The sequence below is a fragment of the Myxocyprinus asiaticus genome, chromosome 23, assembly GCF_019703515.2.
Source record: "Myxocyprinus asiaticus isolate MX2 ecotype Aquarium Trade chromosome 23, UBuf_Myxa_2, whole genome shotgun sequence".
In the NCBI taxonomy this organism is placed as follows: Eukaryota; Metazoa; Chordata; class Actinopteri; order Cypriniformes; family Catostomidae; genus Myxocyprinus; species Myxocyprinus asiaticus.
Genome location: NC_059366.1, coordinates 12,531,991 through 12,551,136, shown reverse-complemented (window position 1 = coordinate 12,551,136; position 19,146 = coordinate 12,531,991). Strand labels below are relative to the sequence as shown.

The 19,146-nt window shown below is 39.4% G+C and overlaps 1 protein-coding gene across 1 annotated transcript in view; it reads left to right on the top strand.

The window, feature by feature from the left end:
• ttc7a (tetratricopeptide repeat domain 7A) overlaps window positions 1-19,146 on the top strand; it is a 49,033-nt gene extending 29,887 nt beyond the window's left edge. The window contains exons 16-20 of the mRNA XM_051651191.1: window positions 2,199-2,315; window positions 4,081-4,184; window positions 4,267-4,401; window positions 8,725-8,927; window positions 18,592-19,146. Coding sequence (XP_051507151.1) covers window positions 2,199-2,315; window positions 4,081-4,184; window positions 4,267-4,401; window positions 8,725-8,927; window positions 18,592-18,810 — 778 coding nt within the window. The 3' untranslated portion in view covers window positions 18,811-19,146. The remainder of the gene's footprint in view (window positions 1-2,198; window positions 2,316-4,080; window positions 4,185-4,266; window positions 4,402-8,724; window positions 8,928-18,591) is intronic.

Here is a 19,146-nt window from a genome sequence, read left to right as displayed (position 1 = left end):
TGGTGGTGAATCAAATTGGGGAGAAAAATCCCATAGACTTGCACTGAAGGAGGGACCCGAGCAATGTCCTAACTCCAGAATCCATAGTTATCTGTTTAGATCCTAATTTAAACTTGCCAGATCTTAAGATTTAAAACGAAGAAGTTTCCGTAATGTCATTACAGATTTGACGGATATTACTTTTTCAAGAGCAAGCATCTACTTGAAGACTCTGTCTACTTTTACATGCCGCAATCCCTGATTCCACTCACATTCAGTTGGTACCTCACCATGTGGGGTCAGTATTGCGCTCTAATGTTGCGTAGGAAAGTAAGGGTCAGGATTATGTGTCAAAGTAACACAAGTGTGTTAAGGTCCTAGCCTCTTTTTTGTTATGGCCACTTTTAAAAATTCATTCAATTTGCAATGGATAATATGATGTCCTGCTCTACATGTTTTTCTTGTTCTTCTCAGAAATACGGCAGAATACAGAGGTGAAATAGGTTGTAAACTGTTGTTTCATGTTAACTTTAAATGAGCTTTTGAAAGTTAAAGTCAGGGATCACTTTCGCTTGACACCTGACAGAGTGATTCACACTTACCTGTATAAATCACTGCATATACTGCTGTTCCAGAACTACAGCATACACAGCTTCAGGCCCCTTCTGAGGAGCTTCAATCAGTCCGAGTGTCTTACAGCTGTATCTCTGCTTCATGTGCTCTGTTGCCCCTCTTTACACACACACACATTCTGAAGAGTGCACACCCACACCCACACACCTTCACCCCTCCAGCACACACAGACATCTACCCACTCAGTAAACACAGAGAGACACTTCCGGGGAAGAACATCATATATATATACACTATATTGCCAAAAGTATTCGCTCATCTGCCTTTAGATGCATATGAACTTAAGTGACATCCCATTCTTAATCCATAGGGTTTAATATGATGTCGGCCCACCCTTTGCAGCTATAACAGCTTCAACTCTTCTGGGAAGGCTTTCCACAAGGTTTAGGAGTGTGTTTATGGGAATTTTTGACCATTCTTCCAGAAGCGCATTTGTGAGGTCAGACACTGATGTTGGACAAGAAGGCCTGGTTCGCAGTCTTCGCTCTAATTCATCCCAAAGGTGCTCTGTCGGGTTGAGGTCAGGACTCTGTGTAGGCCAGTCAAGTTCTTCCACACCAAACTCACTCATCCATGTCTTTATGGACCTTGCTTTGTGCACTGGTGCGCAGTCATGTTGGAACAGGAAGGGGCATCCACAAACTGTTCCCACAAAGTTGGGAGCATGGAATTGTCCAAAATCTCTTGGTATGCTGAAGCATTCAGAGTTCCTTTCACTGGAACTGAGGGGCCAAGCCCAGCTCCTGAAAAACAACCCCACACCATAATCCCCCCTCCACCAAACTTCACAGTTGGCACAATGCAGTCAGACAAGTACCGTTCTCCTGGCAACCGCCAAACCCAGACTCGTCCATCAGATTGCCAGATGGAGAAGCGTGATTCGTCACTCCAGAGAACGCGTCTCCACTGCTCTAGAGTCCAGTGGCGGCGTGCTTTACACCACTGCATCTGACGCTTTGCATTGCACTTGGTGATGTATGACTTGGATGTAGCTGCTTGGCCATGGAAACTCATTCCATGAAGCTCTCTGCGCACTGTTCTTGAGCTAATCTGAAGTCCACATGAACTTTGGAGGTCTGTAGCGATTGACTCTGCAGAAAGTTGGCGACCTCTGCGCACTATGCGCCTCAGCATCCGCTGACTATTTTACGTGGCTTACCACTTCGTGGCTGAGTTGCTGTCATTCCCAATCGCTTCCACTTTGTTATAATACCACTGACAGTTGACTGTGGAATATTTAGTAGTGAGGAAATTTCACGACTGGACTTGTTGCACAGGTGGCATCCTATCACAGTACCACGCTGGAATTCACTGAGCTCCTGAGAGCAGCCCATTCTTTCATAAATGTTTGTAGAAGCAGTCTGCATGCCTAGGTGCTTCATTTTATACACCTGTGGCCATGGAAGTGATTGGAACACCTGAATTCAATTATTTGGATGGGTGAGCGAATACTTTTGGCAATATAGTGTATATATATATTTATAAATTATATATGGGTTCAAATACATTCCCATTCTCTTTCTTTATGGTGTGTTGCACAGTTGTTTATTTACTGTTTCTGCCTTTGTCTTCGTGTCTTTGTTTAGTCTGCTCTTTACCAAAGTGAAGCTGGAGGAGGTTTTGTTTGGCCCAGCAGTAGCTTTGCAGACCTGTAAAGAAATGCTGCGCTTGTGGCAGAGTCGCAATGACTTCAACCAACCCGGGTAATGTGCTCTGTAGGGATGGGAATGGTAAGGAATTTAATGATCCTTGGGTCCGGATTCACGAAAATAAACTCAAGAAAAAAATGAAGAAAGTTTGTAGGATAAATTATAAGAAGTAAGAAATAAGAATTAAAATATTCTTAACTTTTTCTTACAGTATGTTAGAAAATAAGAATGAAAATATTTTATTCTTGAAGGGATTGTTCACCCAAAAATGAAAATTCTTTCATGATTTACTCACCCTCATGCCATCCCAGATGTTTATGACTTTCTTTCTTCTGCAGAACACAAATGAAGATTTTTAGAAGAATATTTAATCTCTGTAGGTCCATACAATGCAAGTGAATGGTGACCAGAATATTGAAGCTCCAAAAAGCACATAAAGGCAGCATAGAACAAATCCATATGACTCGAGTGGTTTAATCAATGTCTTCTGAAGCGATCCAATCAGTTTTGGGTGAAAACAGACCAACTCCTTTTTCACTATAAGTCTTGACATTAGCAGTCTCTTTGGCAATCATGATTTCAAGCTCGATTACACTTTCTATAGGGCCATCCATCAGTCTGCGCATTTTTCAGTGTACATTTTGCCATTACAGTCTCTAGGCATGATCATGATTTCAAGCTTAATTACACTTCCTATAGGGCCATCTAGCGTTCTGCGCATTTTTCAATGTACATTTTGCCATTACAGACTCTAGGCACGATCATGATTTCAAGCTTGATTAAACTTCCTAGTGACGCATGCGCAGAATGCTAGATGGCCCTATAGAAAGTGTAATCGAGCTTGAAATCATGATCGTCAAAGAAACTGCTAATGTCAAGATTTATAGTTATATTTTGGTCTGTTTTCACCCAAAACTGATTGGATCGCTTCAGAAGACATTGATTAAACCACTCGAGTCATATGATTGTGCTTTTGGGGGCTTCAAAGTTCTGGTCACCATTCACTTGCATTATATGGACCTACAGAGCTGAGTTATTCTTCTAAAAATCTATAATTTGTGTTCTGCAGAAGAAAGAAAGTCAAACACATCTGGGATGGCATAAGGGTGAGTAAATGATGAGACAATTTTCATTTTTGGGTGAACTATCCCTTTAAGTGAATCCGTACACTAGTTCTGATTCCTATTGCACTTAATGATTCCCATTCCTTAAATGTTTTTTTTTTTTTTTTACTTCCTATAAAAAGACTCTACTATAATAAACAAAAATACTAAACAGAAACAAAACTTTTTTTTATTCTTTTGCCATTTATTCAAACAAAAATGGTTCCAAATGTTTAGATTTAACTGTATGTTGTCATATGAACAAGCATGTTTTATGCCTCACTCCTTCAGAAATCATACTGTAGCAGTTATCAGTTTATTTTGAGTCAGATATGACAGAAAGTATGACAGAAAGTTGACTGAGTCAAATTAATTCAGTAACCGGCCCAACTGATTCAATGTGTGAGTGAGCCGTTTAAGATTGATTTGTGAGTCTTTTGACCAATTCGTTAAAAACAACAGTCATTTGTTCACAGATCAAACCTTAGTACAATGTTCTGTCCACCTCAGTAGAAGACTGAGGACTTCAAGAACCATTAACAAAACCATGAAACACCATGAAAATAATTTGGTTCCCGATCTGGAACCCAGAAGCCATTCTGAATAAGACCAGTTTTCAATTTCCAACCCTATTGCTCTGTGCACGTGAGTGTTTTTATGAGAGTCTGAAGTGTTTGTTAAGTGCTGTTATTTACTGCTTTTGGTGTCTGTTCCAGTGAGGAGGATGACAGTAGCAGTTTACCTCCTGATCCGGGCCCTTTGAGCAGGAAAGGCAGTGGCTTCCATCTCACACTCCCAGACTTCCAGGAGACAGAGACCGGTGTGGATCAGCATGTGAATGAGTGTGTGTGTGAATGTGCGTGTGTGTTCAAGTAACTGAGATGTGTGTCATTTTGTGTCAGGGTCTCAGAGCGCTCCATCTTTAGCTGTGTCCCGTCTGGAGCAGGCCATGTCTGAGGTATCGGCCCTTAGCTCCACCCACAGACAGGGCCCCGCCTACATATGGACCACCCTAGAACGCATCTGGCTGCAAGCAGGTATGATATAAGTGAGATTACCAACCTGAGCCAATCACAGCACAGAAATTAATGACAGCTTATTAAGAAAGTTGCAATAAAATAGAAAAGTGCTGTTTTTTTTAAATTGCTGTCATTATAAGAGACATTTTCAAACCGTATCATAATGAAATGCAATCAACAGTGCCTCTTAAAGTCAACGTAAAATGGGAATGTTACCCATTTTACATCAGAATGAAACAGAATAAAAAGCAAGACAAACAGTGCTGTATTTGGTGACCAGGATATGGAGTCTAGAGGTCAAGTTCACCCATAAGAGCTCCTTTGTCATATCTTCTGCTTAATACGGCTATAGAAAGACTGCATTACTGTACATAGAGCAGTAGCCCAAAACAATGCCTTAATATCTATTTGGCTATTGGTTAATTGTTTCCCCCCCACCCCCATAGCCTAGGTGATGTCAGATGAAAATAAAAATAGTTTCCGAGGTGGAGGAAGTTATTACATTTTGATGAAATGTTACAGCTATTTTTATTTTTTTTTTCCTGTTGGTCAGTTTTGATTTCATGTAATACATTTGGGAAGTCCTTGAAGCATTGCGAAGGCCTGACTTTATTTGTAATGTTGTTTTTGCGTTATTTATATGCTGCTCTCAATGAAATGTGTTTCCCAGGGATCTTACATTGGGTGTTTGTGCCCTCTTGTTCCCATTCCCAGCATTCCTTTGGCATGGGTTCATTTCCTGTCTAAAATGGGACACATCCTTGTTCTGTACAAATGAGAAAATGCGAGAGTATAAGCAGAGCTTTCCATTGACTTTAGAGAATTGCTGTGATGTAATACTGATAATAGTAAAGGCCCGGTTTATTGCCTCTAAAAGCACTCCACCATTCTTCGTGTAACAAACATTTCCCTTTTTTTACATCAAATTTGATTTGTAATGTGTGAATCTGTGCTATGTGTTAAAGTTATATATACTGTATGTGAAAATGTGATTAAACGCAACTTTAAAATGCAAATATTAGACTAGATTTGCATTGCTCTGAAGGCAGCAAAATAAGTTTTTTAGCTTTTAAGCTGAGCTTTCTGTAACTGAAATGCTGCATCAGAGCCGCTTTGCCTTTGTCATGACACACAACAAATGTTGGGTTTTCTGTAACTGTGAATGCCAAATTAACATGTAACACAATGCTATATTTGAATAGTAAAGGTGGCAATTTAATTAAATAGTTACAAGAAAGAAAAGAGCAATCACAAGTTTGTATGCCAATAAATACAAGACAGAAGACCGATCGGTGAAAGTGTCATAGACGTGGCACGAAATGATGTGGTTGCTTAAGAAAAGGTGCTTTTCATTTCGCATTTGCTTTTAGATCACTATTGGTTAGGTTTAGGCTAAAGTTTTAGGTTAGAGAGGTATGTTTTACTCATTAAAACCTCCATCTAATATTCACCTTAATAAAACTCATCTGATTACGATGCCATTTCACTTGTTTTTGGCGCCCCCGCTGGAAATTTCACTGGGAAACTGTAGCGAAATGTGTAATGAAGCAAGTAATTTTGTTTTGCAAAATGTCGGTCACATAATGTTCATGAGATCAGGCTGGAAAATTTAAAGTTCCTCCATTTCCAGGGCCTGGGTAGCTCAGCGAGTATTGATGCTGACTACCACCCCTGGAGTCACGAGTTCGAATCCAGGGTGTTCTGAGTGACTCCAGCCAGGTCTCCTAAGCAACCAAATTGGCATGGTTGCTAGGGAGGGTAGAGTCACATGGGGTAACCTCCTCACGGTTAGTGGTTCTCGCTCTCAATGGGGCGTGTGGTAAGTTGTGCGTGGATCGCAGAGAGTAGCATGAGCCTCCACATGCTGTGGCTCTCCGTTGTGTCATGCACAACAAGCCACGTGATAAGATGCGCGGATTGACGGTCTCAGAAGCGGAGGCAACTGAGACTTGTCTTCCACCACCCAGATTGAGGTGAGTAACCGTGCCACCACGAAGACCTAGTAAGTAGTGGGAATTGGGCATGCCAAATTGGGGAGAAAAGGGCATAAAAAGAATTGCAAAGAGGATCAAAGTACCTTTTTTTCTTGGTGTAATAGCTGCGTAAATTGTTCTACCAGTGATTCTGTGTAAACAAACAAATACAAACATATAGCAGGCAGCAGGAATATTAATGGGAATGTAGTTTTGTGCTGTTGTGAGTTCTGAATGCCAGAGTAGAACAGCAGATGTGAGTGAGGACTTACACAGCGCTCCATACATGACCTTATTTAGACAGGAATGATGAATATCCCTCTATGAGTATATACGTGTGTGAATGTGATTGAGTATGTGATTTTGAGGAGTGGGTGGGGGAGGCCTGTATATTTTTGCAGTTGCAATCATATTGTCAAATTTTAAATCAACTACGCTAAACTGCAACATATGCAATATTTTCAAGGTTGGTGCATAGCTTGGCTGAAACGATGCAGCATGTTTGTTTTCACTCCTTTACTGTGAGAGAGTATGACTGATATGGCAGCTAATACGTGTTTGATAGTGTTGATGTTCCAGATGGCTGTGTCACGCCGGTGAATCAGATGAGATGAATCATCAACACTCTATGCTTGTCAATAAGAGATTCTCATGATATCACAAATCACAGACATCACAACTGTTTATTAGTGGTTAGTGAAAGATCGCTGTCTTTGATGTGTCTATGTGATGTCACAAAAAATTATCATGACATTGTCAGAATCGTTATGGCTCATGTCACAGTGAAAGACCACTATCTGGAATATGTGTTTGTGAAAGATTAGGATATGGAAATGGATTAATTAAAGATACAATATCTTATAAGGCATTCTTGCTAGCAGGTCTGGCCCAGACCCGGACAATCAGATTTTAGATTGGTTAGATTGGTAGATTTAGATTTAGATTAGATTTTTTTTTGTCCTCCTGCTGAAAAGGTACTTCCCTCAGCCTTTGGCTGATATTTTGTGCTTGTCACATTCAGTACTAGTATAATTGACACGCAAGTGACAGCTTTACAGGTCATTTACTAAAATCTGACTGACCCAGTTGTAAAATTTCCATCATGGTCTATTTTAATCAGTCATATTTATTTAAATTTCCCTGATATGTATTGTACTGTATTTGATGTTGTCTTGATATAGTCAACATTTTCATTTAAAAATTACAATGTGAATGTCTGATGAAACCGGTGTTCCATTTAATAATTTGCAGAGTTGGGGAGCATACTTTTAATGTGTACTTACATTATTGATGTTTCTAGCTGTAGAGCAATCTGTCGATCTTTTACACGCACACACACATACGCAGAGAGCGGGTGGCCGAGAGAGAGTTTGTAAAAAAAGTACTTTGAAAGAGTGCGCACTCTGCCGCTCTCAGCCAGAGTAATCACATATGGACAACACGTAGAAAATGATGCGCGGTATCAAATACACAGTATGTATGTATAACAGTCCTAACTGTAGAGAGCACATGAATATGAATACAAAGCCAAATCCCGGACATTTTTAGGCAATTTTGAAATCCCGACTGGACTATTTTCTCAGCTCCAAAAAAGAGGGCATGTCTGGGAACAAAGTACGTATGGTCATCCTATGTAACCATAATACTGAAAGGATGTTAGTGGCGTATTTCGCTCAACACAGGGTCAGAGGGGTGCACAGTCATCATGAGAAGGCACACTTCTGACAAAAAATAAAAAATCCTCTCGTGCGGTGCCCCCCTGTAATTTTGCACGCTAAGCAACCGCCTATGTTTCCTGCGCCACAGGCTGGCCCTGCTTACTAGTTCCAATCACTGATACAGATATCTGAAATTAACATTGCCACAAGTACCACCAGATTTAAAAAATGTGCCTTTTACTAGTTGTAATTCAATTGTTAATATCAGGAATGGGCATTTGCATGAGTATGTAATTATTGTGAAATTCTACTAGTGAAAATGCAGTTAAATATGTCAATACATTAGTTTTTACTGGTTGAAATAAAAAAAATTATATTAAGAATGAAATTTTTTACTAGTACAAACCTAATTATTAATATCAAACATTAGCATTTTCACTAGTAGTAATTCCATTACTGATTTCTGGAATTAGCTCTTTAACTAGTGAAAATTGAAAAGTCAGTTCGACTTGCCATATGTTATGTGTCTTTGTGATGTCACCAAAACCAATTAGGACATCAGAATCGTTATTTTTGATACCACAGTAAAAGATCACTGTCTTTGATGCTTTTTTGTGATGTCACAGAAACGATTACGACATCAGAAACATTATTAACAATGTCATAGTGAGTGTTCACTTCCTCTGCTTTGTGATGTCATATGTGAACAGGGGAGTTGTTCATGGCTGACGGGAGGATGAAGGAGGCTCAGTTCTGTGTGCAGGAGGCAGGAACTCTCCACTCCACCTCACACTCAGTGCTGCTGCTGAAGGGCCGTCTGGCTGAGCTCAAGGGCAACGACACAGAGGCCAAGACCCTGTATGACGAAGCTCTCGCCATAAACCCCAGAGGACACCATATACTGCTGCACCTGGTGAGTAATACAGACACACATACCGTAAACAACAGCATCACACATAATAACATCTGATGGTTGTGCATATAAAAATATTTTTTGTGTTTGGCAATGAGAAAAGCTTTGAAGACCTGGCTGACCTGAAATGACGACTGAGCCAGTGCATATGCAGCTTACTGTACATATATACAGCTGTACAACCCACAGTGATATCTGAGCTAACTTTAGCTCTGCCTCCACTCTCTTCTCTCATTGTGACTTCATAATGTCAGGCCCTTCGTTACTCATCTTCACTGGAGTAATCGGAGTGAAGCTAGGCCATTTTCTCCCTAAATTTGGCCAATCAGAGCACGGTTCCCCGCTATTTTTGGACAAAAGACGTACACTATCAATTCCCAGAGCTGATGAGAACTAATTCTGAGCTTGCTGGTGATGCCCTGCATACACACCCTGTCTTCATTAGAACATTGCACCACTGTGTTTGCATTAAACCATCAGACTAAAAGGGATGATAGTTCACCCAAAAATGTGGAATACAAAAGGAGATGTTAGGCAGAATGTTAGCCTCAGTCACCATTCGCGTTTATTGTATGAAAAAAAGATAAAAGTAAAGAAAAATTAAAGTCTTACTGGTTTGGAAAGACTGATCTCACAGTGAAATCTGAAACAGTACTCTTTCAAAGTCCTTCTGTTTACCGAAATGTCGAATCACTGCCTCCAGTGGCCAAAGCAGTAAGTGTTGTCAGGCGTAAGGGCATGTGTGAGCTCCATTTTCAGCATGAAATGTCCACAGAGGGGCGCCAATAGCGAGTTGTGAGGCGAGTTGTTTTCAGCTGTACAGGCTGTAATATAGTGAAGAGGAATGAATATTTTATAAACTGAACCCCCCAACCCAAACCTTAACCTAACCATCAGTGGAATAAAAATATAATGTTAGAGGGCAAAATGCAATCGTGAGTCATGCTCCTCACTGATTATGCGAATGCGATTACTACTTGGTTTCAATGCAGGATACAAACACGGGTCTCCTGCACTGTTGAGGCAACAAGCTTTCGGTCGCGCCACACGGGAAGGTAAGCTTGCTGGAGCCAATGCAAAAATATCTGATAAGAGATACCGCTTGTCTGTGAGTCGGCATAATGTGACCGATCCTAGTGTACTGGGACTCTCGGAAACAACATGCCATCTTTCTACATGATTATGTTGCAATGAGATAAGTGTGAGTAAATTACTGTGTGACAGAATTTCCAGGTGAACAGTTCCTTTAAGGAGCTCTGTCTGAACTGAGGTAGTTTTGAGAGAATTCACCAGCTGGATTCAATGGGGAGCTGTTAACCCATTTTTGTTCATTGTGACACTTCCTATGATGAGCGCAGTAGAGCAGCAATGCTCTCGTTTAAGCAGTTCTTCCTCAGAGAGATCGTGAACAATGGATTTCGGAGCCTCTCAATTCTGCTGACAGGGTCTTGCAAAGTTTAAGGAATAGTTCACCCTAAAACATTAAGGACATAAATATTGGTCTGTTTCTCACCCATACCTATCATATCACTTGTGAATACATAGATTAAAACCAGGCAACGCCCGTTTGCATTTCTGTGACTGCTGAAGGTCATGCGCCTCCTAATGAGTCATTGTAAGGGGAAAAACGTGTGGTGTTGAGTGTATGACTTGTGTGTGACAATGAACAATGAAGAAATATAGACATTATTTTGAAATTGTTGAGCGGAAAAACAAATATTTTCTGTGAAAAGTGTTTTAGAGAGTAACTTAATTAGTAATGTAATTACTTTTCCAATCAAGTTCCAATCAAGAAAAGTAGTTAGTAATTTTTAAAGTAGTAATTTGTAATGGATTACTTTTGAGTAACTTATCAGCACTACTCATTAGATTCTCATTACTGTAATACAGTATTTTTAACTGTAAATAAAAAAATTAGCATAAATGAAAGTCAACAAAAACTTTGCAACTGTCTCCACATTTGATCATGAGTTTTGCATTTTCTTTAATGATTAAAGAAGTAGACTGAATGTTACTTCATCTATTTATTGGCAAATTGGTATTGTATAATTAACAACACATCAAGCATTAAAATGGGAGGGCTACAAATGAACATTAATCAGCTTAACACTCTACCAGTGATGTCTTAGACACCTATTGCAGAAAAGCAAATTAAAGTATTCCTACTACACCATTTTTTATACAGATAATTTAGTCACATCATAGAAACTCACAGCATATATGAATGTGCTACCATGGGATCCACATGAATATGTGTGTTAGTGTGTGTTTTGAGTCATTGCTCAGGGTATCTTGCTGGGTATTATTGATTTAGGGATGTCAGACGTGTTGAGTCAGACTCAGTGCAAGTCTTGGATCTTATGTCATATGAGTTTAACCACATCAGCCTGTGTGCTCTGTGAGTACTGGACAATTCCCCCCCCCCCCCCCACACACACCATATTATACTTGTTCTGCCTATGTACAGTATGTGTCTTTCCATATCTGTAATTCCTTTCTCTGTGTTTCTATGGCACTCTCTCTGGCTCTTTTCCATTGGCCTGTCATTTGATTAGATTATGCAAATACGTTATTTATAACAATTCACTCCTTCTCAGGCCTGTATGGGATGCCTAGCAACCAGGCAGTTGTATTCCACAGTGCAAGAGAGCTGATAATGAGACATAGAAAGAGTGTTAGGAGTGCAGGGTCGGTTCATACAGGATGCGGGAAACTTGACCATCGCTGTGCAGTTTTTGCAGTAAGGTGGTGCTCGCGTCGCAGTTTCAGGGAAGGACGATGCCCCAATGGACCCTTTTCAGAGACTGTGAAGACGCGTTTCCACCTTATTTAGCAGCATAAATCGAGCAAACTTTTTTTATATTTGCAATTTTTGAATTATTTAGCATACTTTTATACTTCATACCGCCAATTATACTTTGTATTATATTACCCTAGAGTTTGTTTTAAAAAGCGAGCTACCACAGATGCGATGAGGTTTCTGATCAGGGACTAAAAACAAAATGTTTTTCATTTGGTTTTTTTCTGTGCAGAAACTGTATTTTTTTTTTTTTTTTTTTTCTGGCATTCCGCTGCCTCCTTTCCAATTGGTTATCAGTTAAAACAAAATTGAAGAACGGTTAATAACATTCTTTTTAAAATGACAGTACTCTATGTTAAAGGTGGGTGAAATATCAGATGAAATGTTACCAGATCTCTCAAGAAAAAAGGGACCTGGTCTGGAAAAACAAGCTCAAAATAAGGGACTTGCCTCGACCAAATTTAGTGAAAATAAGCAATTTTTATTTTTTATTTTTTTCACAATGTGAGGGAATTTTCTGGATAAAAATCTTAACAAGCAAAGTATACGGTAATCTATATAAAATAACTTTTCAATAAATGTATCCTTAATATTAAATAAATCCCCCAAAATATACACTATATTGCCAAAAGTATTCGCTCATCTGCCTTTAGATGCATATGCAGCTTAAGTGACATCCCATTCTTAATCCATAGGGTTTAATATGACGTCGGCCCACCCTTTGCAGCTATAACAGCTTCAACTCTTCTGGGAAGGCTTTCCACAAGGTTTAGGAGTGTGTTTATGGGAATCTTTGACCATTCTTCCAGAAGCGCATTTGTGAGGTCAGACACTGATGTTGGACGAGAAGGCCTGGCTCACAGTCTTCGCTCAAATTCATCCCAAAGATGCTCTATCGGGTTGAGGTCAGGACTCTGTGCAGGCCAGTCAAGTTCTTCCACACCAAACTCGCTCATCCATGTCTTTATGGACCTTGCTTTGTGCACTGGTGCGCAGTCATGTTGGAACAGGAAGGGGCCATCCCCAAACTGTTCCCACAAATTTGGGAGCATGGAATTGTCCAAAATCTCTTGGTATGCTGAAGCATTCAGAGTTCCTTTCACTGGAACTAAGGGGCCAAGCCCAGCTCCTGAAAAACAACCCTACACCATAATCCCTCCTCCACCAAACTTCACAGTTGGCACAATGCAGTCAGACAAGTACCGTTCTCCTGGCAACCGCCAAACCTAGACTCGTCCATCAGATTGCCAGATGGAGAAGCGTGATTCGTCACTCCAGAGGACGCGTCTCCACTGCTCTAGAGTCCAGTGGCGGCGTGCTTTACACCACTGCATCCGACGCTTTGCATTGCACTTGGTGATGTATGGCTTGGATGCAGCTGCTCGGCCATGGAAACCCATTCCATGAAGCTCTCTACGCACTGTTCTTGAGCTAATCTGAAGGCCACATGAACTTTGGAGGTCTGTAGTGATTGACTCTGCAGAAAGTTGGCGACCTCTGCGCACTATGCGCCTCAGCATCCGCTGACCCCGCTCTGTCATTTTACGTGGCCTACCACTTCGTGGCTGAGTTGCTGTCATTCCCAATCGCTTCCACTTTGTTATAATACCACGGACAGTTGACTGTGGAATATTTAGTAGTGAGGAAATTTCACAACTGGACTTGTTGCACAGGTGGCATCCTATCACAGTACCACGCTTGAATTCACTGAGCTCCTGAGAGCGGCCCATTCTTTCACAAATGTTTGTAGAAGCAGTATACATGCCTAGGTGTTTCATTTTATACACCTGTGGCCATGGAAGTGATTGGAACACCTGAATTCAATTATTTGGATGGGTGAGCGAATACATTTGGCAATATAGTGTATATATATATATATAAAAAATGTTTACAAAATACATTTAATAGCCAAAATCTCTTTCTCCTGCATAAATGCACACACTGCTTTGGCAGTCATCTTATGCGGGAGGAATTATTTTATTTTAAACATTTAATTATTATTTTATTATTTTATTTTAATTATTTGTTTTAATTACAGATCTGCTTCTCAGTCAGAACCTGGGAGCATTGAATTTGTATTAATGCATCATGTCAATAATTCAGTGAAGACTTAGAAACAACTGCGAAATTAACTTTTTACGTCCTATATTTTTTTCCTTCTACCTGGATTAACCGTGCATGTATACGTAGTAATTACATTTATATGGTTGTCTAAAAGGTCTATAGCATATCACAGAAGGCTACATCCACAACGTGCATTAAGGAAAAGAAATGTGTGATGCAACATTGTCAATCAGAACGAAATTAACTGTTTATTAACCGGTTACCAACATTAAAAAAGAAAGTTTCCATTCTGGACGCCGGCGCGTCCTGTTAGATTTTTTCCTCATAGCAGCGGAAACAACTTAAAATACTCCGTCATTTTTGGGCATACAGATAAGTGTAAGACATCATTAGAGACTATAAAGGGTCTACTTTTATTTGTGTGCACTCACAATAACAACAAAACCATGTGCTTTTGTAAAATAAAGAAAATAAACAGGGTGTGCTTTCAGCCGTCTCTGTCTCCACGAGCATCTTTCTGAAACACGTCACAAAAATGAACTGAAACTCTGCGAATACTTATCAGACAAACATGAAACATATGTCTAAAGAAAGCTAAAAATGTCTATATTCTCCTGCAATGTAATCTGTATGAAACAAAGCGATGTACAGTTTCTCCGGGTTCAGCTAATTATTGCTAATGTGAACACACCCACCAGCAGAGCGCGCTATTCATACGGTAATGTGCTGAGGCAATCAATTCAAATGGTAAACGCCCCCAACAGTGCCTTAAAAACATCAAGTTCATTCACTTTCCTGCACGTTTGGAAGATGGCACGCTACACAGGTGAGGAAGCACCTGGATAGTGATGAAGAATTCACATTTTCCTAAGAGAAAGAGCAGAAATCCAACGATGAACATTTGAGGAGCGACTTGATCCAGCCAAGGATACAATTTCGGATGAGTAAGTCATTTAGTTTTACTTACATATTAGTTGACATTCTATTTTATATAAACGTACATATTTTACTAGTTGGACTATTTCCAGACTTGCCAGCCAGAATTCAAAGTATTGAAATTTGAAATATGTCCTAATAGGCAAGTTTAAGTTACATTTAAATGTTGTTTCGGCTAAAGCAGGTATTTAATTTGTATGCTGTATGATATAAATATGATATGTATTATGATATAAAAATAATATGAATGTTTAGATTATATTTTAACAAGTGTTTATGCTGCCTCATTATCATCAACAAAGCTTGTGCTTGCAAATATCTGTTTGGGTGGAAATGTGTAAAATGTGCTGTAAATCAGCATATTAGAATGATTTCTGAAGGATCATGTGACACTGAAGACTGCAGTAATGATGCTGAAAATTCAGCTTTGATCACAGGAATAAGTTGCACTTTACAATATATTCAAATAGAAAAGTTATTTTAAATTGTAAAAATATTTCACAATATCACTGTTTTTGCTGTATTTTGGATCAAATAAATGCTGCCTTGGTGAGCAGAAGAGACTTCTTATAAAAACATTTAAAAATCTTACCGATCTAAAACTTTAAAAGGTAGTGTAGGTCTAAAGTTTTTAAGTGAAGTCTTTATGTAAAGAAAATGTAAAGTCAGATTACCTCTTTTAACTTAAACTTGATTTTGTGAATAAGTTACAAACAATACAGTCAATCATTAAGTCTCCTCACATTCATTCTCTCTCAGGGGAGGGGTCTTTGTCTCCTCAGGTTTGAATCACACCAGTATTCATGATCATCCACACCTCCTCGCATATGACCTTTCTAACACTAAAAGTGTCTTACAAAAGTTAAATGACTATATTGTTTTGTATGAATGAGTGATCAGGATGGTTTTCACATCATTTTATAGCAAAAACTCTAGGCTACAAGATCCAGTTCTCAAAAGTCTTGTGAACAAATGTTTAGTATGTGATATATCGCCTTATTTCAGTGACATTTTTTTTTTACCACACATAAACGTTGTTTTCTGAAAAATACAAACATGTACATACATGTTGTTCACATATTATTGTAGCCCAGTTTGTGCTGAATACAGTGTTATCAGACATTAACCATTAATATGTTTTTAAGCAACTGAAAAAGCACAAATGTCAAGGCATGTCAAAACTTCTCCAGGGCCCAAAACACCCTCAGACCCCAGAGGGACTTTTTTCCCATTTTCGGTTTCATTCTGCAAAACAATTAGTTCGTTCTTGGTTTTCATTTTCGTTACTTGCGGTTCCCTGTTTCTAATCCAGCTGCTCAGAGAGTGACAGTAAATTTGCCATCTTCTCTCTTCTGATGGTCATAATCTGTCGTTCTCAATTTTTATCTTCATTTGGAAAGTCATTGAAACAAAATAGTGCAGTTTTCTTTTGATGCTGGAGCAAATGGGTAAGCAAAAATTATATTTGCCATGCTCTCCCATTTACACCCATTCACCACTATCGAAGTTTACCCTGCAATCATTTACTTCCGCATTTCAAAACCCGGAAGTGTAAAAAGGGTCCATTACAATCAACAAGGACTTCATTGCACCATCTCTCCAATGTAACCTGTTGAATTCAGTTAGCTAGAACAGTGTTACTCAGATATTTGCTTCAGGACCCAGATTTTACTTAGACAGGTGGCTACCCAACACACTACCAAAATGGTTTATTCTACAAAAATATAAAATATGTAGTTAAAATCAATCATGAAATGTATTAATATTACCATGAACTGCATGATAAACTGCAAAATTTAGAACATGACTAAGGCTAAATAGGTTCATTGTCATAAATGTGAAAAATATATAGATTTTTAATACAGAACAAATTATGCAAACTATGGTTTTATGATATTATTAGATATATTAATTGTGCTCAACAGTGTATGACCCATTGCGGAATGTTGAATTTGTCAGACTAAATTGAAGGCTATTGATTGAATTACTCCAACACCTAAAATATGATGAATTCTGATAACACCAGAGAACAATACCTGATAAAAGTTAATGGACAGAGTGTAGTGTTTTGCTGTATTTTAGTGTGTCTGCTCTATTTGTGTGTGTATGTAAATTAATGTTGTAGTCATGTATGTTTATGTCTGTGTGCAAACACATGAAATACTGTTTTTACTCTGTGTGTGTGTGTGTGTGTGTGTGTGTGTGTGTGTGTGTGTGTGTGTGTAGTGTGTGTGTGCAGTGTGTGTGTTCTCTGTCTAGTATTGGCACTTTCTCATGTAATCATTGCTGATCCCAGCTGGATCGGATCAGTATCGCGTTGGATTAGCAGGGTTCAGATACAGGCCTGCGCTGGGTCGTGACCCTACACCAGGATTTCAAGTGGCACCTCTGCCACCTTAAGCTTTCAGAAAGTGTCATATTGCCATTTTATGCCCAACGCTGCCAGCAAACACTGTGAAGTATACCCTATTTACACTTGACCGATCCCTGTTTGTGTTGTCTCCGTTCCGCTGCCATTCAGGTATAAGGCTCAGACACAGCTCTCCCCGGGGGAATCATTCTCCTGACTGATGTGCTTGTGAAGTGGCTGTATAATCAGCAGTCATTTGCTGCCACTGACAAATACAAGTGTGTGTGTCTGTCTGTGTGCGCGTGCTTATAGAGAGGACGATGAAAATGTAATTGCAATGAGTAAATCATGCTGTTGTTTGCAGGGTTAGGTACAGCAAGGACACAGATTTACCCTAGGCGTACACAAATGCATTGAAATGCACATGCATAAAACACATACAACATTGTTCTAAAAACACTAAACAGCACTGCACATTTAATTTAGAATAATGAAAGGAAAATAAGACTTGAATATGTACTTATCTCTAATTTAGATTTCACATTCAAGAGGCTTTATTGGCATGGTAAAAAAGCTTCACATTGCCAAAACATTGTTACACTGTTATACTGTATATATGCATACATTCACTTCTATTGTAAGGGCCTCACTGTCACCTCGATATTTGCTTCTTTTTTTTAAGAAAAGGAGGGACGTGTCGAAACTTTTTCTATATAAATAAACATTATGCCACAAATACAGATGATTGACCTTAACTTGTATTAAACCCGGAATATTCCTTGAAAGACCCCATTAAGTGGCTTGACGTGTGCAATTTTCACTCCTTTGTTGACGTATTTCTTTTTTAAATGGGAATTTGGGGTGGGGCATATCAAAGGGATCCTCCCCTTTTTTTAAATAGCCAATAGCCTTAAGTTTAACATTTAAGAACAACTTGCCACATTACATGATATACCTTATGCAGAGAAGTGCCATATTTGATTTTTGACAGGAATGAAAATGTTTTCTGTAGATTTTTATTGTCTGCTGACTGTTTTGTCAGCGAAACAATCAAAAACAACTGAAATAACAGTACAGCCCATTAAAGAGACTGACCTTATCTGTTTATCAGATACCATTAGCTCAGTATGAAAACAATAAAATTAGATGGAGTTTATGATGATTTTGACTCAGTTCTGAGTCAGAAACTATTTTGGGCTGCAGAGGAGAACAAGAAGAACATGTTATTCTAACTGACAGCTCTCCACTTTACACATACAAACACACTTACATTCATAGAAGGATGCGTAACATCCACACACCATTACAAACACCCCACATTGACTGTAAACACAATCTATGTTTTACATCTCCACAAACATCTGTGATTTTACCTAGAATATATAAAAAAGGAACAGTCCAATCAGAATACACCACGAGAATGCAGAAGAGAAACAGTGTAACTCTCTCTCTCTCTCTCTCTCTCTCTCTCTCTCTCTCTCTCACACACACACACACACACTCTCTGTCCACAGGGTAAGTTGTTGGTTCGCAAAGGCCGTGTGGGTCTCGGGGAGAAGGTGCTGAGGGATGCAATACAGGTCCAGAGTACGGCGCACGAGGCCTGGAGTGGTCTGGGGGAGGCGTTGCAGAGCAGAGGCAGCCCACAGGCTCCCGACTGCTTCCTCACAGCACTGGAGCTGGAGTCCAGCTGCCCCATACGACCCTTTACCATCATCCCACGAGAACTCTGACACCCGTCCATAGTGTCTCAGACACACGTACACACACTAATACATGTATGTACATGAAAGGAATGATTGGAATGAATGATGGAATATCATAAACATACAGTACACCACTATGCATACTGCATCTTTGAACACAGGATGTCCAAACACATGAAGGATTTTCTTTGAAATGCAACACTTTTGAATTCAAGTATGCTACAAAACAATTCAAAAGCTCTCCTTTGTTTCTCAGGGACAAAATTCTTGAATCATTCCAGCCACAGCTCACTTTAAATTCTTTTAGTATTTATATGCCTGATAATTGGCTGCACTGTGTGTTGGTTGAAGATCACTCTTCCA